Below are 24450 nucleotides of genomic sequence, written 5' to 3'. Positions count from 1 at the left end.
GTGAGTGCACATACGATAATTAGAGAAGAATAGTTACTGCAATTATATCATTGGGAAGTATAACAACACTGTCTATATGTTTCAATTGCAGGTACATGGAATATAGGCACAGAGCAATAACGAAGTTCCTCCTCTGTGAGTGAAGAAGAACCGTCCGATTTCCAGGAGTAGTCAATCACACCTATGAAAGGAATATGGCACGACTCCAAGAATTTCAGAACCACAAAAAGAAGGTAAGTACGATCTGGAAAGAAATAGAACAATTAGTAACATAGCAAAAGTGACACATATAAATACATGGGTGCGTGTGCATAAAAAATGCCCATGTTTACATATGCTCATAAAACAAATAGAACACATAAAACACCTTGGATAAAAATACCAATAAAAAGATAAAATACTAGAATACTAAAATACCGAGGTTTACAAAAAGGGGCAAAGCTTAAATTTTCATTCAGGCCAGTAAGCGCTGTCCCCCCTGCATGTGGTGCTGAAGCCGGCATTCATTCCTTCTCCCCAAGAGCGCTCGCTGGAGAGAAGGAATGAAAAATCAAGGTTTTTTTTTTCTTCTTAAAAATAAAGTTTGTGGGTCCACTCTTACCTCCCGTCCCCTGTGCGCCCGCCCGCTTGCCGAGAAATACTCACCCAGCTCCTGCGATGTATGCTCTCAGCGCCAGCAGCAGGTCCTGTGTGAGCGGTCACATGGTACCGCTCATTACAGTGATGAATATGCGCATATGCACATAATATTGCATTTTCATAAGTGCAATAGGAAAAATTGCATCATACAATTTGTTGTGTAATTTCTCCTGAGTACGCTGATATCCTATGTGAGGGAGAAAACCACTGTTTGGGCGCACGGCAGAGCTCAGAAGGGAAGGAACGCCATTTGACTTTTTGAATGCAAAATTTGCTGGAACAACTGGAGAACGCCATGTCACATTTGGAGAGGCTCTAATGTGCGTAAACAGTGAAATCCCCCACAAGTGACCCCATTTTGGAAACTAGAACCCTCATTGAACTGATTTAGATGTGTGGTGAGCACATTGAACCCTTAGGTGATTCACAGAAGTTTATAATGCTGAGCCGTAAAAGTAAAAAAAAAATCAAATTTTACCTACAAATATGGTTTTAGTACAAAATATTGCATTTTCATAAGGGTAATAGAAGGAATTACACCATACAATTTGTTGTGCAATTTCTCCTGAGTACACCAATACCCCATATTTACAACATGGTGGAGGAGTGGGTCTTCTCCTTTCTTCAAACTGCACCTCTAACCCAATCCCACCTCTTCCCTCCCTTATCCTCCCCTCTTTTGAAGTCCATTCTGTCCGCATCTACTCTCCCTCCAACCTCCAAGTGGCCGTCATATACCGACCTCCGGGCCCGGCCACTGCCTTTATTGACCAATTCTCCACCTGGCTTCTTCACTTTCTCTCTGCTGACACTCCCACCATCATCATGGGTGACTTCAACATCCCCATTGATACCCTTCAGTCAACAGCCTCCAAACTTCTGTCCCTTACCTCATCCTTTGGACTTACTCAGTGGTCCTCCGCAGCCACCCACACGGATGGGCATACACTAGACCTGGTATTCACCCGTCTCTGCTCTCTATCTAACTTCACCACCTCCCCTCTCCCTCTATCCGACCACCATCTGCTCACCTTCTCATCCCTGTCCTCCTCACCAATCATCCATATCCAGCAACATGCGCACCCACGCAGAAACCTTGCACACCTAGACACCCACACACTCTCTGACTCCATCCTACCACTGGCATCCATATCCTCACTCCACGACACAGACAGTGCTGCTGCTTTCTACAATGCCACTCTCGCATCAGCTATTGACACGGTTGCCCCTCTCGTCCATGGCAGAGCGCGACGTATCAATAGACAACCTTGGCATAATAACACCACCAAAAAGCTAAGGCAACTGTCCAGGGTTGCGGAGCGGCGTTGGAAGAGAACACACTCGCAAGACGACTTCACTGTGTTCAAACAAGCAACACTCGCTTTTAAATCTGCACTCACCTCTGCTAAACAGGCCTACTTCACAACCCTCGTATCTTCCCTATCCCACAACCCCAAACAGTTATTCAAAACATTTAACTCCCTCCTCCGCCCCCCACTGCCCTCTCCAACCTCCCTCATCTCTGCTGAGGACTTTGCCACACACTTTAAAAATAAGATCGACCAGACAAGGCAAGACTTTATTGTTCAACCACCACAACCCCTTTGTATACCAGACCAATGCCCAAACCCCATAACCTCCCTATCCAACATCACTGAAGGGGGACTTAATTGTCTCCTCTCCAAATCCCACCTCACCACCTGTGCCCTCGACCCCATCCCATCCCACCTCCTCCCCAACCTCACCACCACACTTATCCCATCCCTAACCCACCTCTTCAACCTATCACTAACTTCTGGCACCTTCCCCTCTGCGTTCAAACATGCCACAATCACGCCTATCCTTAAAAAGCCAACCCTCGATCCAACTGCTATGTCCAGCTATCGCCCAATATCGCTGCTCCCATTTGCTTCCAAACTCCTGGAGCAGCACGTCCATGCTGAACTCTCCTCCCACCTCTCATCTAACTTGTTGTACGACAATCTACAATCTGGTTTCCGCCCCCATCACTCAACTGAGACTGCCCTGACCAAAATCACTAACGACCTACTTACCGCCAAAGCTACTGGACAATACTCTGTACTCCTCCTTCTAGACCTGTCCTCTGCTTTCGACACAGTTGACCACTGCCTCCTACTACAGATCCTCTCCTCCTTTGGCATCAAAGACCTTGCCCTATCCTGGATCGCCTCGTACCTTTCCAACCGCACATTCAGCGTTTCCCACTCCCATACTACCTCCTCATCCCACCCTCTCTCTGTTGGAGTCCCCCAAGGCTCTGTTCTAGGACACCTACTCTTCTCAATCTATACACTTGGCTTGGGACAACTCATAAAGTCCCATGGATTCAAGTACCACCTCTATGCTGACGACACTCAGATCTACCTCTCTGGCCCAGACGTCACCGCTCTGCTGTCCAGAATCCCAGAGTGCCTATCAGCCATATCCTCCTCCTTCTCCTCTCGCTTCCTCAAACTCAATGTGGACAAATCTGAACTCATCATCTTTCCTCCATCCCACAAATCTTCCTTACTTGACCTATCTATCACAGTCAATGACATCATGCTTTCCCCTGTACCCGATGTCCGCTGCCTCGGAGTAACCTTCGACTCTGCCCTGTCCTTCAAACCACACATCCAAGCTCTTTCCACCTCCTGTCGCCTCCAGCTCAAAAATATCTCCAGGATCCGTCCTTTCCTCAACCCCCAATCTACTAAAATGCTTGTGCACGCCCTCATCATTTCCCGCCTTGACTACTGCAACATCCTTTTCTGTGGCCTCCCTGCTAACACCCTTGCACCTCTCCAGTCCATCCTTAACTCTGCTGCCCGACTAATCCATCTCTCTCCTCGCTACTCCTCCGCTTCCCCCCTCTGCAAATCTCTTCACTGGCTCCCATTCCCTCAGCGTATCCAGTTCAAATTGCTAATACTGACCTACAAAGCCATCCACAACCTGTCTCCTCCATATATCTCTGAACTAATCTCTCGATATCTTCCCTCACGTGACCTCCGGTCCTCCCAAGACCTCCTTCTCTCCTCCACACTTATTCGCTCCTCATCCAATCGCCTCCAAGACTTCTCCCGAATATCCCCCATCCTCTGGAACTCTCTGCCCCAACACGTCCGACTATCAACCACAGTCGGATCCTTCAGACGGAACCTGAAAACTCATCTCTTCAGGAAAGCCTACAGCCTGCACTGACACCGCTGCTGCCTCATCACCAACGAAGCTACCGCCTCACCAACACCGGAGCTACCGCCTCACCAACACCGGAGCTCCTGCAACCCTCAACCTACTGTCTCCTTCCCCATAATCCTGTAGAATGTAAGCCCGCAAGGGCAGGGTCCTCGCCCCTCTGTATCAGTCCGTCATTGTTAGTTTGTTTACTGTATGTGATATTTGTAACTTGTATGTAACCCCTTCTCATGTACAGCACCATGGAATCAATGGTGCTATATAAATAAATAATAATAATAATAATAATATGTGAAGGAATACAACTTTTGAGGCACAATGCAAAGCTCAGGAGGGAAGGTGCGCCATATTGGAGTTCAGATTTTGCTGGAATGGTTTGAGGGTGCTATATCACATTGGCAGAGCCCCTGAGGTGCCAGAAAAACAGAAACCCCCTATATGTGACCTCATTTTACAAACTACACTCCCCAAAGGGGTGCAGTGATCACATTAACACTACATGTGCCTCACAGAGTTTTATACCACTGAGCGGTGAAGAATGAATAAGTTACATTTTTACCACTACAATGTTGTTTTAGCCCCAAGTTTTTAATTTTTTAACAACAAATTGAGGTCCATTTTTCCCTCACTGCACCAATACCCTACATGTAATCGGGAAATATTTTTCAGGCACAGTGCAAAGCTCAGAAGGCAAGGAGCGCCAGATTTTACTGTTATGGTTTGCAGGAGCCATGACCCTCTGGGAGAAACCATGAGATGCCAGAACAGCAGAACCTCCTCATATATGACCCAATTTTACAAACTAAACCTCTCAATGAATTCATCTAGGGGTGCAGTGATTATATTAACACCATGGGTGTGTCACATAATTTTATACCATTGGGCAGTGAAGACAAAATAACTACATTTTTACCACCAAAATTTTGTTTTAGCCCCAGATTTTACATGTTCACAGAAGAAGTTTGTAAAAATAACTCCAAAATGTGTCCCTAAATTTCTACTGAACGTAGCAATATCCCATATGTGGCTGTACAGTACTACTTAGCCATACAGAGACATGGGAGGAATGGGGCACTATTATAGAGTAGAATCCCCCCTCAAGTGACCCCATTTGGGAAACTATACCCCTTCAGAAATACCAAACATGGACACATTATGTGGTTTCGATCACTGGGGCACAGAAGGGAGGGGGATTTGGGAGCAGAGAATTTTCTAAATTTCTTTTGGCGGGTGAGGAGCCATTTAGCTTTTTCAGAATCTTTGTGCTACCAGTAACGTGGAAGGCCCCTACATTTCGTTAACAGATGATGGACCTGAGCCAGGACTTACTTTTTTTTGTGGAATGAGTTGAAGCTTTTATTATGAACATTGCACATAATGTTTGGGATCACATTTATCCAGTGCTCTATGCTGACCACTTACTTTGGAATTTCGATCTAAATCTCCAATTTGCCTCTTCAGAGAGGAACAGGACTAGAACTCTAGTGCCACCTATTGGAAGTAGCAATCCTAACGGTCAATGTTAGGATTGATACTTCCAATAGGTGGCATTATAGTTCTAGTCCTGTTCCTCTCTGAAGAGACAATTTGCATATTTCCCAGAGGAGCATTGCGACTTTAAGTCTCCTCATCTCGACATGCTTAACATGTCACTCTCCGCAAGGAGAAACAATACTTCTTGGATCCTGATCTAAATCTCCGAGTGACGTGATTCAGATGAAACCCCTGAGGGAGCCATTCACTATAATGAGGCAACAGAGTTACTCTGGACTCCAACTGCCCTCTGTTCATGCTCTGTGGGCGACGGCACTTTTATGCAATCCCAAAAAGACGGTCATCGCCGGATCACAGGTTAGATCGCATCCACAGTGATTCAATCTGCCTCATTATACAGACTCTTCTGCCAGAGGTTCTGTCTGAATCATGTATTTCAGAGATTTACACGGAAACCCCGGTATAAGAGCTCAACTCAGAGCACAGGATAAATGTGCGTGAGCCTTACTGCAATTTTTGGGAGGCACAATGGAAAAATCAACAGCATGTGAAGAATTGGTTTTATTTATTTTTACACCGTTTCTTGAGTGGTATAAGTGACTAGGTGACTTTATTCTTCGGGTCAGTGCGATCACAGCGATACCAGATTTATATCAGGTTTTTATGTTTGGCTGCTGTCACACACTAAAAGACGCTTTTCATTGCAAAAAAAGTTTTTGCATCACCACATTTTGAGAGCTATAATTTTTCCATATTTTGGCCCAGAGTCATGTGAGATCTTGTTTTTTGCAAGATGAATTGACGTTTTTATTGGTACCATTTTCGGGAACATGACATTTTTTTATTGCTTTATTCTTTGGGTCAGTACGATTACAACGATACCTCACCTCAATTATAGACTTTTTTATGTTTTGGCGCTTTTATACAATAAAAACAATTTTATAGAAATATTTTTTTTTTGCATTGCTTTATTGTGAGAGCTATAACTTTTTTATTTTTCAGCTGATGACGCTATATGGGGGCTCGTTTTTTTGCGGGACTAAATGCTGTTTTCAGTGGTACCATGTTTATTTATATCCGTCTTTTTGATCATGTTTTATTCTACTTTTTGTTTGGCGGTAAGATGATAAAGCATTGTTTTGTTTTTGCCTTGTTTTTTAGGACAGTGGGACAGTTTTATACATTGGGTTGTTGCGGACGCGGTGATACCAAATATGTGCACTTTTATTGTGTTTTTTTAATTCAAATATTTATTTAAGAATTCAGTATCTTGATTTTTAAAAAAATATTTTTACAATTATTTAAAAATTTGTTTTACTTTTTTCTAACTTTTTTGCTTTGTCCCAATATGGGACAATCATTTTTTTGCAGGCTGATCGCTTCTACAGCATGGAGATGAGGCAGCATCCCCCATGCTGCAGAAACTGTCAGCTCTGCACTGACAAAGTTGCTCATCATGCACTGGGTATGATTAGCAAGTTTGCTAGGACTGGTGACCCGGATGTCATCATGACGACATCGGGTCACCATGGCAACGATTGGGATCCCACGTCATGCCACGGGGTCTCTGATACAAAGGTAGAAGGGGGCTGCCAGCCCTCTGCCGGCTTCTGGAATAATGCGATCGAGTTCGATCGCAGTATTTCAGGAGTTAAAGTGCCGGGAGCGGTCTGTGACTGCTCCTGGCACTTAGTGCGGGGTGTTAGCTGTCAGAATCAGCTGATACCTGATGGCAATTGCCCGCACACCCCCTGTGTGCACGGGCGATCACTCAGATGTAATAATCCATCCCTGGTCAAATAGGCCCGGGGCACTGAGAGGGTGGATGTGAGATGATGGGGGTATTGGGCAATGCAGTGGGGGGAGGGGAGACAGGGCACTGGGAGGGTAAATGTGAGACCATGGGGTGTTGTGAGGGCTGAAGATGGGTGAGGTGGGACAGGGCACTGAGGGGGTGGATGTGAGTTGATGGGGGCATTGGGGCTGGAGGGGGAGGGGGGACAGGTCACTGGGGGCTGAATATTATAATGTTTTGTTATGATATTATATGTGCTCCATCACGTAATATTTGCTGTCTGGGGAGGGGGGAGGGGGCTTTTGATACGTACCACCTGGGTCTTTTATGAGTATTGGTATACGAAGCCCCCATATAGTAACCAAGAGCTGCATCACATTTACAGCACCTCTCCAGCATTATTTTTATTTCACTGCCTGAGCGGTGCTGAAAATCCAAGTCCCCTGCCCTCTGTCTGATACTCACCTTCTGGCGTCTTCATCTGTTTTTGTCTCTGCTCGGCTCCGTCGCCTGCAGTCCCGTCCACTGCCCCAGTGTTTCATGGAGCAGCACAGAGGTCACTAATCAATGTGAGTCTGTGGGAGCCTCGTTCTGGCCTCTTTCTCACTCTCAGGCTATGTGCACACGGTGTGGATTGGCCGCTGTGGATTCGCAGCAGTTTTCCATGCGGTGTACAGTACCATATAAACCTATGGAAAAACAAATCCACAGTGCACACGCTGCAGAAAATACCACGCGGAAACGCTGCATTGTACTTTCCGCATCATGTCAATTCTTTGTGCGGATTCTGTAGCATTTTACACCTGCTCCTGTATATGAATCCACAAGTATGAAAACGCAGGCGAAATCCTCACAAAAAAACGCAGGAAATTCTCAGTAAATCCACACGTGCTGCATTTTACCTGTGGATTTTGCAAAAACGGTGCATAAAAATCCACACACGAATCCACAACGTGTGCACATAGCCTCATAGTCTTACATTGAGGGCTTGTGACATAGCTTCTCACTTCTGGCCAGTCAGAAACTGCGCTCACAAGTTTGAGCCATGGGACTGCAGCAGTGCCACAAAATAGTGAATACGCCGGAGGATGAGTAAATGGCCGGTGACGGGGACTTGCGCTTAAAACACCACTCCAGTGGTGGAAAAAAAACCTGCTAGGGTGGTGCTTTAATAATTTAATAATAAGCAATTTATTACTATAAAGTTGATAAAGGCTTGGAATAAATGTCTGCAGTCACTTTATGTAACTGCAGACTGCCAAATCATGACAGGGAGCTGCAGGCCCATCATACTGTGTATAAAGAATCTGTGGCCCATCATACTGTGTATAAGGGAGCTGCGGGCTCATCATTCTGTGATAAGGGAGCTGCGGGCCCATCATACTGTGTATAAGGGAGCTGCGGGCCCATCATACTGTGTATAAGGGAGCTGTGGGCTCATACCATGTATAAGGGAGCTGTGGGCTCATCATACTGTGATAAGGGAGCTGCGGGCCCATCATACTGTGATAAGGGAGCTGCGGGCTCATCATACTGTGTATAATGGAGCTGCGGGCTCATCATACTGTGATAAGGGAGCTGAGGGCCCATCATACTGTGATAAGGGAGCTGCGGGCTCATCATACTGTGTATATGGGAGCTGCGGGCCCATCATACTGTGTATAAGGGAGCTGCGGGCTCATCATACTGTGTATAAGGGAGCTGCGGGCTCATCATACTGTGTATAAGGGAGCTGTGGCCCCATCATACTGTGTAAAAGGAAGCTGTGGGCCAATCACACTGTGTATAAGGGAGCTGCGGGCCCATCATACTGTGTATAAGGGAGCTGCGGGCCCATCATACTGTGTATAAGGAAGCTGTGGCCACATCATACTGTGTACAGGAGAACTGTGAGGGACATCATACTGTTTAATGGAAGCTGCGGGCCCATCATACTGTTTATAAGGGAGCTGTGGACCCACCATACTGTGTATAAGGAACTGTGATGGCATATTGTGCATATGGGAGATGTTGGCCCATTACACTGTATATAGGGGAGCTCTGGGGGGCATTATACTTTCTATAGTGGAGCTCTGTCAGCATTATACTGTGTAAAGGGGAGCAGTGAGAACATCATACGGTGTATCAGGGAGTTATAGAATCATCATACTGTGTATAGGGGAGCTGTGGGGGCCTTATACTGTGTATATGGAAGCTTTGAGCTCACCATACTGTGTATAATGGAGCAGTACATGAGGGAACGTAGGGGACATTATTAAATGTAAAGTGGGCAATTAAGCATTACTGTATTGTTAAAGGGGCATTCAGAGTATTGCAAACATCAAAGTTGCATATCGTCACAATATGGCGGTAAAATCAATGTTCGTTTTTGTATATAGATTTATTTTCAATAACAGCGCGGTCATAGTCTGAGGTTCCACTATATTCACAATTACAGTGCGCAACCGTAGCTGTAATCAGGGTTAGCTGGTTAGGGGCCCACTCAGATGTTTCACCCCCCCCAGCTACGCCTCTGATTTTAATACAATTGATCCTGATTCCTGGGCTTCCTCCAATGCCTAGCCTTGGAAGTGCTGAATTTAGGAAGCTAAGTAGTACCCTCATATATGAGGTAATGCTAACCCCACTTGAGATTTTGGTAATAGCAGTTTTTCCAGTTTTATTCTGGGGGTCCCTCACTGTTCTTAAACCAGTATTTAGGAATCCAGACAGGTGAGTTAAGTACAACATACAGAAGTCATGACATTAAGCACATGTTAATGAGGTTTACCCTACCCAAGGCTGACAGAGGTAGTTTTTCCAAATCATACACTTTTTTCCTCATTTTAATAACTAGCGGGCTTAGACTTAACCCTTTAACCCCCGGATCTTTTTTCGTTTTTGTGTTTTCGTTTTTCGCTCCCCTCCTTCACAGAGCCATAACTTTTTTTTAATTTTTCCATCAATATGGCCATGTGAGGGCTTATTTTTTGCGGGACGAGTTGTACTTTTGAACGACACCATTTATTTTACCATGTCGTGTACTAGAAAACGGGGGAAAAAAAATAACATACAATACTTCTTAAGATAATTAACATTTGGGGATCCTGTTGATTTTATTAAAAAAACAATGTTTTCCTATTTTCCTCCCCAAAATTCGGGGTGCGTCTTATGGTCTGGTTTGTCATATAGTCTAAAAAAATATGGTAATCTTCACTTATCTCGATATGTCCTACTCTCCTTCCAGGGGCGTGATAACATGGAAAAAGAGCTGACTAATCTGGGGCAACTAACACCCCATCGACTAGTCAAAGCACTCATTAGCATAGGAAATGTGAACAATATAAACATTTTCAAAGCATTTATTTAACTGAATTATGTTATGCAGAGCGGGTTAGGGAGGGAGTTTAATCATATGTAGGTGACTGCTGCTGGGGTGGAGGGCATTGTGAACCTGACAGGTTCCCTTTCAGTATCAAATACAACACATACAAGTGAATATTATCAAGAGGATCAAGACTATAACAAAATCTTCAAGCCAATCAATATCAATATACCTCTAATCACACTGACAACCAAAAGTGATATTCATGTAATTTGGATTTCTATATTTAGCATTACATTTGATTCAGTCGCCACACAAGAAAACAGTTGTGTATTCAGGATAAGGTCACATTCGACACCCTTTTTCAAGGAAGGTTCCTTTGTCACTTTCCACGTCTGTCTTGTGTCCCCAACTTACCGTATTTCTCCTACCATCAGTAATTTGGTTATATTCAATTCACACAGTCTGACAAGGGTGCCTTATCAATCTGGGACTGTTCATTAGCCACTGTTACACACTCGTACTCTCAATCACTTCATACAATTACAGACAATACAAATTGGTGTGTCAGCCAGTCAGTGTCTATGGCATTCACCTGCGTAACTGATCCAATCAGTGTATTTTCAATAACTGCCAGCCAGTTCTATGGCATACACTCGAACAACTGGCCAAATTATTCAGTCCCTGAGGACATGACCAAGACACTGTTGATATAACATACACCAAGACACTGATTAATCAACATAAATAATTTAACAACAAAATTACAATATATATATATATTCTGTGATAGCGCTACCTGTGTTGGGGGACACTAGCTTGACAGCGGGATTAAAGCACTAAGGCACCTTTTCTCACAAAAACAGTCTATTCCGGTTTATTTAGCCACATGAACCGCACCACGAACAGTTCATTATATACATCCACGGAACATAACCACCGACAGTCTGTTCCAGTGGCAGATATTTCTCTGCCAGTAACCCCCTTTATCTGGAGTTACCTTACAGGAGCTCCTGCTCCACACACTGACTCCTGTCAGTCCTGGTTCCCAGGGAAGCTGCCTAACTGGGATCACCGTCCTTGTGACCAGAGCACTTCAGATAGTCCAGACCCGCAGAAGAAACAGTAGCTTCCCCAACACAGTAGCCACCACAGACTCTGCGCTTACGGTCTCTCCATGTGCTATTCAGGAAGACCAGTCCCAGGAACTTCCAACACACAGGCCTTCAGTCCATGGCCTCACCATGTGCTTCCAGGAATCCAGTCCACTCAAGGACATTCCAAGACACAGGCCATCCAGGACCTTACACTCTGACCATTCAGGTCCATACACTCTGAATATGTGAATTAAACCCTGGTCACATTATGTACCTGTAACTACCCGGATAGGTGGGAGGTGTGTGTGGTTAGTCAGTTCCGCCCAGCTCTCCAACTAACCCTGTAAACCCCCTTATAACTAAACAAGCACTTGTGGAACTATAAGTCCCAGAACAACAACATTTTGGGCTTACAGCGCAGAGCACAACCTCTGTCTTTGCGACACATACCGGCCATTCACAATAACGCCAGTCACTGTATCACAATATATATATATGTATATATATATAGTAATTTTGTTGTGTATATATATATATGGTCTTCCAACAATCTTAAAGGAGTTTCCAGAGATGCTTAGCACTTGTTGGCCCTTTTGCCTTCACTCTGCGGTCCAGCTCACCCCCAAACCATTTCGATTGGGTTCAGGTCTGGTGACTGTGGAGGCCAGGTCATCTGGCATAGCACCCCATCACTCTCCTTCTTGGTCAAATAGCCCTTACACAGCCTGGAGGTGTGTTTGGGATCATTGTCCTGTTGAAAAATAAATGATGGTCCAACTAAACGCAAACCGGATGGAATAGCATGCCACTGCAAGATGCTGTGGTAGCCATGCAGTTTCAGTATGCCTTCAATTTTGAAGGCATACTGAACCCCAGTCCAGAGCCTCTCACCTAGCCAAATCAGTTCTCATGCTTCGCACTGACGAGGGCCAACAGCCCGAAACACCGTGTCTGCGAATTGAGATACTGATTTGGCTTTTATCCTAAGTGATATTGCACAATTCGTTAAAGGGTTGATTGTGACTTGTAGGATCGCTACTTCCAACAGGTGGCACTATAGAGTTTAAGTCCTCTTTTTCTCAGAAGAGGCAATTTGCATCTTTAATTTCCCAGAGGAGCATTGCACGGTGAATAAGCCTCCTTACCTGGACAAGCCAGCTGATATGTCACTCTCCATAAGGAGAAACATTACCCCTTAGACCCCAGTCCAGAGCCTCTCACCAAGCCAAATCAGTTCTCATGCTCTGCACTGACGAGGGCCAACAGCCCGAAACACTGTGTCTGCGAATTGAGATACTGATTTGGCTTTTATCCTAAGTCATATTGCACTACTCGTTAAAGGGTTGATTGTGACTTGTAGGATCGCTACTTCCAACAGGTGGCACTATAGAGTTTAAGTCCTCTTTTTCTCATAAGAGGCAATTTGCATATTCAATTTTGAATAAATCCCCAACAGTGTCACCAGCAAAGCACCCCCCACACCATCACACCTCCTCCTCCATGCTTCACGGTAGGAACCAGGCATGTAGAGTCCATCCATTCACCATTTCTGCGTTGCACAAAGACACGGTGGCTGGAACCAAAGATCTCAAATTTGGACTCATGAGACCAAAGCACAGATTTCCACTGGTCTAATGTCCATTCCTTGTGTTCTTTAACCCAAACAAATCTCTTCTGCTTGTTGCCTGTCCTTAGCAGTGGTTTTCCTTTCTACAAGAGGCCATTGGACCCTTCCTCAGGGATCCCCTATCGCTGACACTGCTGACAGAACTCCCTCACTAGGCGACCCACATGAAAATCTTTAGGATCAACCCAGGACCAAAACCCTTCCGTTTAATGTGATGTTGCCTTTGACGTATGAAACATCTGGTAACCAACACTAGTTCCACCTCATACTCCTTGTCATCCAAGTCAACCTCATTTGGCAAAAGAAACTCTGTCAGGGCCTGGTGAAAGGCTTTAGACCTGGCACAAATGCAGAACTTACTGACAAAATCATAAACATCCTTTTGAGCACTCTGCCACCAAAAGGACATGGATACAGCCCTCCAGATAGCAAAAGGATCCAAAATATCCGGCCAACACAGAGTCATGCACTTTGTTAAAAAGATTTGTGAGAAGCAAGGATGGCACAAAAAAACTTGCATAGTAACAAGGCCTCTAGTGCAACCTGAACTTCCACGATGTGCTTTCTGAGATAAATCCCTACAGCACCGACCAGCACCCCCTTCACTAAGAATTTTGACTGAGTTTTCATCCCTGAACTCAGGAACAAAACTATGTGAAAAGGCATTAGCATTAACATTCTAAGTAACAGGGAGATAGGTCACAGAAAGATCAAACTGAGCAATAAAAGATGGTCCACCAGGCCTGTCTAGTATTCAAGCAGTTAGTGGCGTCAATATAGAGAACATTTTTATGATCAGGAAAGACTGTTACTCTATGCCTAGCCCCAGCCAACCAGTGCATCCACTCCTCAAAAGCTTTCTTGACAGCTAAGAAAACCAGTCTATACCATAGTTGGACTCTGTGAGAATTTCAGAGGGAAAAAGCAAGATGAAAGTCACTGTCCTTCTTCTGAGAAACAGCACTTATCCCCACAGAAGCGTCTACCTCAACCACAAAAAGCAAATTGACATGGAGTGAGGACAGTACCTTTAGAAAAGGCTGCCTTGAGAGCAACAAAAGCATCAACAGGCTCAGTAGACCAAGAGGAAAAGTCAGTAGCATTCTTGGTCATATCAGTAAGAGATTTGAATATGACTGAAAAGTTCTTAATGAACTTACGATAATAATTAGCAAAGCCTAAAAATCTCTGTAAAGCTTTAAGATTAGTAGGTTGTACCCAAAAATTCCCCCAAGATTTAACTCTGCTAGTCTCCCAATTGATTGTAGGATTGTTTTTCAGTAACCACAGCATACCAAGACAACTTTAGCTGGCAATAAGATCTAAGGCGAACCGGAGTCATGAAATGCAGAGACAAAGACACTTGTAAAAAACGTGGAGTTGGTATAAAATGGACCGACTTGACTCTAAAATAAATAATATATAAATTGGGTATGTGCTGAATATTTTTTCATAAGAATTTGGGAAAGTTATTAAATTTCCTATAAATGCCTGTTCTATTCCTGATCTATGGATCTCTGCTTTTAGTTGAGATGAATCTGCACTGCATTTTATGTACATGCTCAGTAGTTAAGCTCCTCCTCTACAGATTAGAGCAAATAAGCAATAAAAGGGAAGGCCTGCAGTGCTGCACTTATCTTCAGAATTGCTACCATGAGCAGGAAAACAGGATTATATGATGTTCTCCATGATATTACTAAGTTTTGCTAGCAGTTAGTTTCTTTTTGGGTATGATTCCGCACAAACTTTCACCCTCCCTCCTCCCCCTTCATAGACTGTGAAGCATCATGATGTGAAACATTTACTGAGCTGTACCCTGAGAAACGCTTGAGATTGAAAGTTCAGAGTAAAGCTATCTAATAATATATTACAAACTTTTTTATTTGTCATCATCTGTACTATTGATTTCTGCAAAGTTTGTTTTATTTCTATACAAAATTCTACATGATTCCCTATTCTTGCAGGAATTACATTATACCTTATTATTTTTATAGGACAAAATTATTTTGAGAGCGAATTTATAAGATTACAAAATGCCTAAGATGCTTCCTATGAGGTCAGCTGTATTTCAGCATTTCACATTAACTCAGGATAAAAAATACTTTGTGTGTCAGTGTATGACAGTTGAAAACAACCCAGATGTTTTCAAAGCTGTGACTGAGAAAGATCACAGAGATACCAAGAAATCATAGTAACATAGTAACATAGTAACATAGTTAGTAAGGCCGAAAAAAGACATTTGTCCATCCAGTTCAGCCTATATTCCATCATAATAAATACCCAGATCTACGTCCTTCTACAGAACCTAATAATTGTATGATACAATATTGTTCTGCTCCAGGAAGACATCCAGGCCTCTCTTGAACTCCTCGACTGAGTTCGCCATCACCACCTCCTCAGGCAAGCAATTCCAGATTCTCACTGCCCTAACAGTAAAGAATCCTCTTCTATGTTGGTGGAAAAACCTTCTCTCCTCCAGACGCAAAGAATGCCCCCTTGTGCCCGTCACCTTCCTTGGTATAAACAGATCCTCAGCGAGATATTTGTATTGTCCCCTTATATACTTATACATGGTTATTAGATCGCCCCTCAGTCGTCTTTTTTCTAGACTAAATAATCCTAATTTCGCTAATCTATCTGGGTATTGTAGTTCTCCCATCCCCTTTATTAATTTTGTTGCCCTCCTTTGTACTCTCTCTAGTTCCATTATATCCTTCCTGAGCACCGGTGCCCAAAACTGGACACAGTACTCCATGTGCGGTCTAACTAGGGATTTGTACAGAGGCAGTATAATGCTCTCATCATGTGTATCCAGACCTCTTTTAATGCACCCCATGATCCTGTTTGCCTTGGCAGCTGCTGCCTGGCACTGGCTGCTCCAGGTAAGTTTATCATTAACTAGGATCCCCAAGTCCTTCTCCCTGTCAGATTTACCCAGTGGTTTCCCGTTCAGTGTGTAATGGTGATATTGATTCCCTCTTCCCATGTGTATAACCTTACATTTATCATTGTTAAACCTCATCTGCCACCTTTCAGCCCAAGTTTCCAACTTATCCAGATCCATCTGTAGCAGAATACTATCTTCTCTTGTATTAACTGCTTTACATAGTTTTGTATCATCTGCAAATATCGATATTTTACTGTGTAAATCTTCTACCAGATCATTAATGAATATGTTGAAGAGAACAGGTCCCAATACTGACCCCTGCGGTACCCCACTGGTCACAGCGACCCAGTTAGAGACTATACCATTTATAACCACCCTCTGCTTTCTATCACTAAGCCAGTTACTAACCCATTTACACACATTTTCCCCCAGACCAAGCATTCTCATTTTGTGTACCAACCTCTTGTGCGGCACGGTATCAAACGCTTTGGAAAAATCGAGATATACCACGTCCAATGACTCACCGTGGTCCAGTCTATAGCTTACCTCTTCATAAAAACTGATTAGATTGGTTTGACAGGAGCGATTTCTCATAAACCCATGCTGATATGGAGTTAAACAGTTATTCTCATTGAGATAATCCAGAATAACATCCCTCAGAAACCCTTCAAATATTTTACCAACAATAGCGGTTAGACTTACTGGCCTATAATTTCCAGGTTCACTTTTAGAGCCCTTTTTGAATATTGGCACAGTGCCCAGCACTTCCCGCCATGCAAAGGAGAACAACCTCAGATGTCAGTTACAAGATATTTTGTATGTGACAGTTACTGTGACAATGACAGCAGATATGCTTAAAAGACAGCTCATAGAGCTTGTTGTGAAAGACGGTGTACCATTATCAATATTTGTACAACCAGCTTATACAGCTCTTAATGGAGAAATGGCCCGCAAATTGGGTGTTTCTCTGGAAAGAGAATGTATTAGAAAATTAGTGATTGAAGAAGCCTTAAACCAAAATGAATATCTTAAAAAAAGACTCTCAAAAGAAGATGTATATTTCTTAAAATGGATGCCTGCATACGTCACATAGTGATTTATTTTGCCATCAACATTTGATTTGTTTGCAACAAGAAAATTGTTAGCAAGACACTGGCAGTAAAAGATACTAAAGCTCATCACACCAGCCAGTTTCTCCAGGCTTTAGTGAAAAAAGTTCTGCAAGATGATGAACTAAAAAAAAAAGAACAGTCTCTTACTATTGTAACTGCAATGCTTCAAACATGATAAGTACAATTAACCCCTTTCTGACCTCAGATGGGATAGTACGTCCGAGGTCAGAAGCCCCGCTTTGATGCGGGCTCCGGCGGTGAGCCCGCATCAAAGCCGGGACATGTCAGCTGTTTTGAACAGCTGACATGTGCCTGTAATAGGCACGGGCAGAATCGCGATCTGCCCGCGCCTATTAACTAGTTAAATGCCGCTGTCAAACGCAGACAGCGGCATTTAACTACTGCTTCTGGTCGGGCGGCCGGAAATGATCGCATCACCAACCCCCGTCACATTATCGGAGGTCAGCGATGCTTCTGAATAGTAACCATAGAGGTCCTTGAGACCTCTATGGTTACTGATCGCCGGTAGCTGAGCTGTGAGCGCCACCCTGTGGTCGGCGCTCACAGCACACCTGCATTTCTGATACATAGCAGCGAACATCAGATCGCTGCTATGTAGCAGAGGCGATCGCATTGTGCCTGCTTCTAGCCTCCCATGGAGGCTATTGAAGCATGGCAAAAGTTAAAAAAAAGTAAAAAAAAATGTGAAAAAAATAAAAAAACATAAGTTTAAATCACCCCCCTTTCGCCCCATTTAAAATAAATCAATAAAAAAAAAAAAATCGAAAAAAGTTCGAATGGTGTGGGGGTGTGGGGGTATGGGTGGGGGGGGGGGGGGAGGGTCTCTGCATGGGCAATCATAATGTTCTGGTTCTGGGAGATCTTGCACTCACTCGCTGGGATGGGTGGGGGTCTCACTTACAGTATTTATATATAGGTTACACGGCTGTTCGCAAAGGTGTAGGTTAATGGCTGATCAGACTAGTTCTAAAGATGCCGCAATCCGCTTTTTACAATGGTGCTCATGGAATGTTAACGGGTTAAATACTCCAATTAAGAGGAAAAAGGTTCTAAATTTTTTACAAAAACAAAATTTCCATATCATCTTCCTACAAGAAACACATTGGATTAAAAATAATCACCCTTCTCTGCTTAGCAGGAAGTATACGCTTTGCGCTGAGGCTTCATACTCCAAAAAACAGCGAGGTATAGCCATATTAATACATAATGGCCTTAAATATGAGATAATTGATACACTGGAGGACCTGCAAGGTAGATTTCTCTTGGTCAGAATCAAAATTGAGGGAATGCATTTTAGCCTGGTCAATATCTATGCCCCTAATGCACCTGAGACACAGTTTCAAGTTAAATTACTAGAGAGCCTGGCAGGGTGGGATACATCCCGGGTGGTCATGGGCGGTGACTTTAACAAAGTAGCAGACGTTTCCATGGATAGATCCGGATCTAATGTTGCTCATGGACTAGGGTGGGGGAATAGCATCCAATCACTCTCAGACCACCTTGACCTGGTAGACATATGGAGAATACAACACCCCCTGGAAAGGGACTATTCTCACTACTCCCATGTACACGACTCCCACGCTAGGATTGACTGTTGGTTATTGCACTCCTCACTAATACCCCTAATAATACAGTCAAATATACAAAATATTCATATATCGGATCATGCCCCAGTAACGTTTAAATCTAATCTAACAACCCCAATACATCAAGAGAGGAGGTGGCTTATTCCTTCGTACCTCTATCAGTCGGATGATTTCAAAAAGTATTTGCAGATGTCATGGGAGATCTATAAGGGTGACAACCGCGCTCATTGTGAAGACGCTCATTTGTTTTGGATGTCCTCTAAGGCCGTGTTAAGGGGTCAAATTATTTCCTATGTCAGTCACAAAAAAAAAGACATAATGAAAAGTAAACACAAACATCACACATCACACACATCACAAACACAAAAATCACTAACTCAGGCCTACAAGGGCTTCAAATTAAACAACACCCCACCGACAAAGGAAAGCTTCTTGAGGGCTAAGGAGGAGGCGGACGCGCTGGCACATGAGATGGCTATGCTCAACTTGGACTATCAAAAACATAAATATTTTAAATGGGGCAATAAACCGGAGAGGGTGTTGGCGTCCCTTACACGTCCATATAGGAAAGCGACGAAAATACATAAAATACAACGACGTGATGGTCACATCCTGGCAAACAATGAGGAGATAGTAGATGAATTCAGAGCATTCTTTAGCGAGTTGTATAGTTCGGAGTCGGGAGGAGGAGAGGCAAGTGGGGAGTTTCTTAGAGATCACCTGGCGCCAACACTCACAGAAGAAGAAAGGGAGGCCATCAATTCCCCCATAACACCTTCGGAGATTTTACAAGTCATAACTAAACTGAAACTGTCTAAGGCACCGGGCCCTGATGGGTTCAGCAATGAGCACTATAAAATTCTTGGAACCTGTCTGACTTCGCACCTGTGTGAGTTGTATAACAACATAGTTAAATATGGCCACCTTCCCGATCGGTTCAATGAGGCGGTTGTCATTGTTCTTCCAAAACCAGGCAAAGATCACTCGCAGGTTGAAGGATATAGACCAATATCGTTACTTAATTCAGACTTCAAGATATTCACAAAAATTCTGGCTGACAGATTACAAAGAATCATCCCTAATTTAATCTCGCCACAGCAAACCGGATTCATACATGGGAAATCCATCACATACAACATCAGAACAGCCCTGGGAGCCATATCCTACAGTAGAGTGCACAAACATATGAAAACTATTGTGGTTAGCCTGGACGCCGATAAGGCATTCGATAGGGTGGCGTGGGGTTACCTATTTGATCTGCTATCATTTAGAGGGTTTGGCTCGTGGTTCTGTGAGGGAGTCAAATCAATGTATAAAAACCCGATATCTAGGATGTCGGTAAATAACACTTTATCTAGACCCTTTGAAGTTCAACGAGGGACGCGCCAGGGTTGCCCTTTGTCTACCCTCTTGTTTAATTTAGCTCTAGATCCATTCTTGAGGACGTTACAGAACGAGGCGACATTTGAAGGGGTGAGAGTAGGAGCTGCATCGATAAAGATTTCGGCCTTTGCCGATGACATTCTTTTATTTATTGCCAACCCAACTCAGGCAATCCCGGCTATCATGAATATATTGGAGAAATTTAGTAAGTGCTCTGGTTTTAAGGTCAATTACAGTAAATCCGAGGCTCTGGCGGTTTTCAGGTCTGGGAGGTTGAGTGATCCCTTGTTTCCATTTCATTGGAGCCAGGAATCTATTAAATACTTGGGGATACAGCTGCCTGCGGACCCTTCCTTCCATTTTATATAGAATCAATTATAAACCTCTAATCTCCTCCATAATTAGTCTCCTCCATTCGTGGAAACATTTCACTTTGTCATTCTCCGGCAGATGCCATCTAATTAAAATGATAGTGTTTCCTAAATTGTTATATGCCTTTCAGACGCTGTCCCTCCTCCTGTCTAGAGCAGATCTTGGTTTATTAAACTCAAATTTTCATAAATTTATCTAGGGGGTTGGAGGCAGAACGCGTATAGGTCTTGTTAAATTACAGGCGACAAGGGCAGAGGGCGGAATAAACTTTCCTGACTTGGGTAGATATAATCTGGCAGCTAATTTTAGATATGCCATTGATTGGATAAGAGGTATCTCTCATTTCGCCAATGTTGGCCTAGATCAACAATTCTACCCACATATCTCATTGTCGGCTTGGCTACATTTAAAAGGGGAGGTTCTTCCAGTGGAGATTCAGGAACACCTGACACTGTGGCAAACAATAATGACTTGGAGACGCTGTAGAAAGATCTGCAAACTAAGGGCTGGTTTGTCCCCATATCAGCCTTTCCTTGGTAATCCGGGTTTCTTGAGGGGCACTGCACCATCTTTCTATAAACATCTGGCCTCCCAGGGCTGAAGGCAAGCAATTTATCTACTGGATCTAAATTTCTCGGTGTTAACCTTCGAAACAGCATCGCAGCGTTTTCCACTATTTAGCAATAGTCCCTTCCAATTTCTTCAGGCGTGTAGCTTAGCACAGAAATGTCAGTTGATTGGAGAGGTGGGGGCACTATTAATATTACATACAGCCTACATCACGCCCTATTTGCTATTTGCAGTCCAGGATGTCTCCTTCCTCCGTTTACTTGTGTTCTAAGTGCAAATCCCGCAACACTGATATATACCACCATTTGTGGAGTTGCACGAAAGTTCAGGAGTTATGGGGTGGTGTTCATGCTGAGCTGCAGAAAATGTGTGGAATCAGTTTCACGCTCACCCCACAATGGGCTATTTTTAACATCCTAGATGAGGCACACCACAAATTACCCAGATATATCAAAGCAACACTCATGATATGGGCCTCGGCGACCAGGAAAAGCATATTGCATCAATGGTTGAATCCAGCAATCCCATCGCTCTCTCTTATTCGTACAAAGATTCAATTTATATTTAGAATGGAATGGATGGACGCTTTGGTCTACTCTTATTCCGTCTCTTCCTCTGGAGACTAGGGAAAAGTTGAGAGCGCAATTTGAAAACACCCAATGGTACTTATTACAGCGGATAGGCGGCAATACACCAATTCCGTAACATGCTTTGATGGTTACGCGCATGCAGGGAAAGGGTTTTTGGGTGGAGGAGGGAATGGGATGGGTTTGAGACTTCTAATCCATTTTGTTAATACCATCTGCTTGTTTTGTAACATGAAAAATTTAATAAACAGATTTACAGAAGAAAAAAAAATAAAAAATCGAACCTACACATATTTGGTATCGCCGTGTTCAGAATCGCCTGATCCATCAATAAAAAAAAGCATTAACCTGATCGCTAAATGGCGTAGCGAGAAAAAAATTTGAAACGCCAGAATTACGTTTTTTTGGTCACCGCAACATTGAATTAAAATGCAATAACGGGGATCAAAAGAACGTATCTGCACCAAAATGCTATCATTAAAAACGCCAGCTCGGCAGGCAAAAAATAAGCCCTCACCCGACCCCAGATCACGAAAAATGGAGACGCTACGAGTATCGGAAAATGGCACAATTTATTATTTTTTTTTAGCAAAGTTTGGAATTTTTTTTCACCACTTAGATAAAAAATAACCTAGTCATGTTAGGTGTCTATGAACTCGTAATGACCTGGAGAATCATAATGGCAGGTCAGTTTTAGCATTTAGTGAACCTAGCAAAAAATCCAAGCAAAAAACAAGTGTGGGATTGCACTTTCTTTGCAATTTCACCGCACTTGGAATTTTTTCCCGTTTTCTAGTACACGACATGGTAAAACCAATGATGTCGTTCAAAAGTACAACTTGTCCCGCAAAAAATAAGCCCTCACATGGCCAAATTGACGAAAAAATAAAAAAAGTTATGGCTCTGGGAAGGAGGGGAGCGAAAAATGAACACGGAAAAACGGAAAATCCCAAGGTCATGAAGGGTTCATCTCTGATGAATGAGAATAATGAAGATGAACAGCAGCTACAAAAAAAAAAATCAGATTCAGTATGTTTGAGATGGTAGGCCACAGTCCTGTAACTGAGGAGCAAACAGATATTACTGCAGAAGGACAGCAAAAAGATACTTTACAATTAGATGATCTTGTTGAAGTAGTTTCAAAGCTTTCTCATATTCATCACATGCGCTGTGTTATGTACATGCTGCATCTGGCAATAAGAGATTGTCTGCAAGATGGACATACTTGAACTCTGATTGTCAAATGACATTGGTTATTACTGCCAGAACCCCTAAAATTAGTAACATAGTTAGTAAGGCCGAAAAAAGACATTTGTCCATCCAGTTCAGCCTATATTCCATCATAATAAATCCCCAGATCTACGTCCTTCTACAGAACCTAATAATTGTATGATACAATATTGTTCTGCTCCAGGAAGACATCCAGGCCTCTCTTGAACCCCTCGACTGAGTTCGCCATCACCACCTCCTCAGGCAAGCAATTCCAGATTCTCACTGCCCTAACAGTAAAGAATCCTCTTCTATGTTGGTGGAAAAACCTTCTCTCCTCCAGACGCAAAGAATGCCCCCTTGTGCCCGTCACCTTCCTTGGTATAAACAGATCCTCAGCGAGATATTTGTATTGTCCCCTTATATACTTATACATGGTTATTAGATCCCCCCTCAGTCGTCCTTTTTCTAGACTAAATAATCCTAATTTTGCTAATCTATCTGGGTATTGTAGTTCTCCCATCCCCTTTATTAATTTTGTTGCCCTCCTTTGTACTCTCTCTAGTTCCATTATATCCTTCCTGAGCACCGGTGCCCAAAACTGGACACAGTACTCCATGTGCGGTCTACCTAGGGATTTGTACAGAGGCAGTATAATGCTCTCATCATGTGTATCCAGACCTCTTTTAATGCACCCCATGATCCTGTTTGCCTTGGCAGCTGCTGCCTGGCACTGGCTGCTCCAGGTAAGTTTATTATTAACTAGGATCCCCAAGTCCTTCTCCCTGTCAGATTTACCCAGTGGTTTCCCGTTCAGTGTGTAATGGTGATATTGATTCCTTCTTCCCATGTGTATAACCTTACATTTTTCATTGTTAAACCTCATCTGCCACTTTTCAGCCCAAGTTTCCAACTTATCCAGATCCATCTGTAGCAGAATACTATCTTCTCTTGTATTAACTGCTTTACATAGTTTTGTATCATCTGCAAATATCGATATTTTACTGTGTAAACCTTCTACCAGATCATTAATGAATATGTTGAAGAGAACAGGTCCCAATACCGACCCCTGCAGTACCCCACTGGTCACAGCGACCCAGTTAGAGACTATACCATTTATAACCACCCTCTGCTTTCTATCACTAAGCCAGTTATTCCATCTTGAATAGACGTGCTGGAAAAAGGGCAATTGTGGATTAAGCCACTCGGTGGGGAAACATCTATTTAAAGATTGAGCTAATGCTTGAGCTGAAACCCTTTGTTGTAGACATGGCCAACCCTCAGGTAACACTACATGAAGGTCAATGGACACAGGTGGCTGAATTGAAGGAATTTCTTCATCACCCATTTACAGTAACTAAAAAATTAGGAGCTGAGGATTTATCTCCTGGAATTTTCATAAAGGAGTGGAAGAACTCACTGCTGGCTATGTATGTGATATGGTGATCGATGGGAACTATTAATGTGTGACTGGTGAGTACGTGATGCAGAAATGAAGATGTTCCAAGAGCGGGCAGTGGGACTGTGAAAGGTTCAAGCGATGGAGCTGGGGTGGAGTCTGGGCAGAGT

The 24450-nt window shown here is 43.4% G+C and overlaps 1 protein-coding gene across 1 annotated transcript in view; it reads right to left on the bottom strand.

The window, feature by feature from the left end:
- The window catches only part of LOC138664108 (zinc finger protein 605-like), a 224247-nt gene that overhangs the window by 47924 nt on the left and 151873 nt on the right, over positions 1-24450 (bottom strand). Inside the window, exon 8 of the mRNA XM_069750535.1 lies at positions 3432-3439. Within this exon, the coding sequence (XP_069606636.1) occupies positions 3432-3439 (8 nt within the window). The remainder of the gene's footprint in view (positions 1-3431; positions 3440-24450) is intronic.

This window comes from Ranitomeya imitator, chromosome 2, assembly GCF_032444005.1.
Source record: "Ranitomeya imitator isolate aRanImi1 chromosome 2, aRanImi1.pri, whole genome shotgun sequence".
In the NCBI taxonomy this organism is placed as follows: Eukaryota; Metazoa; Chordata; class Amphibia; order Anura; family Dendrobatidae; genus Ranitomeya; species Ranitomeya imitator.
The sequence above is the reverse complement of the archived record's forward strand: the minus strand, read 5'-3'. Positions and strand labels throughout refer to the sequence as shown.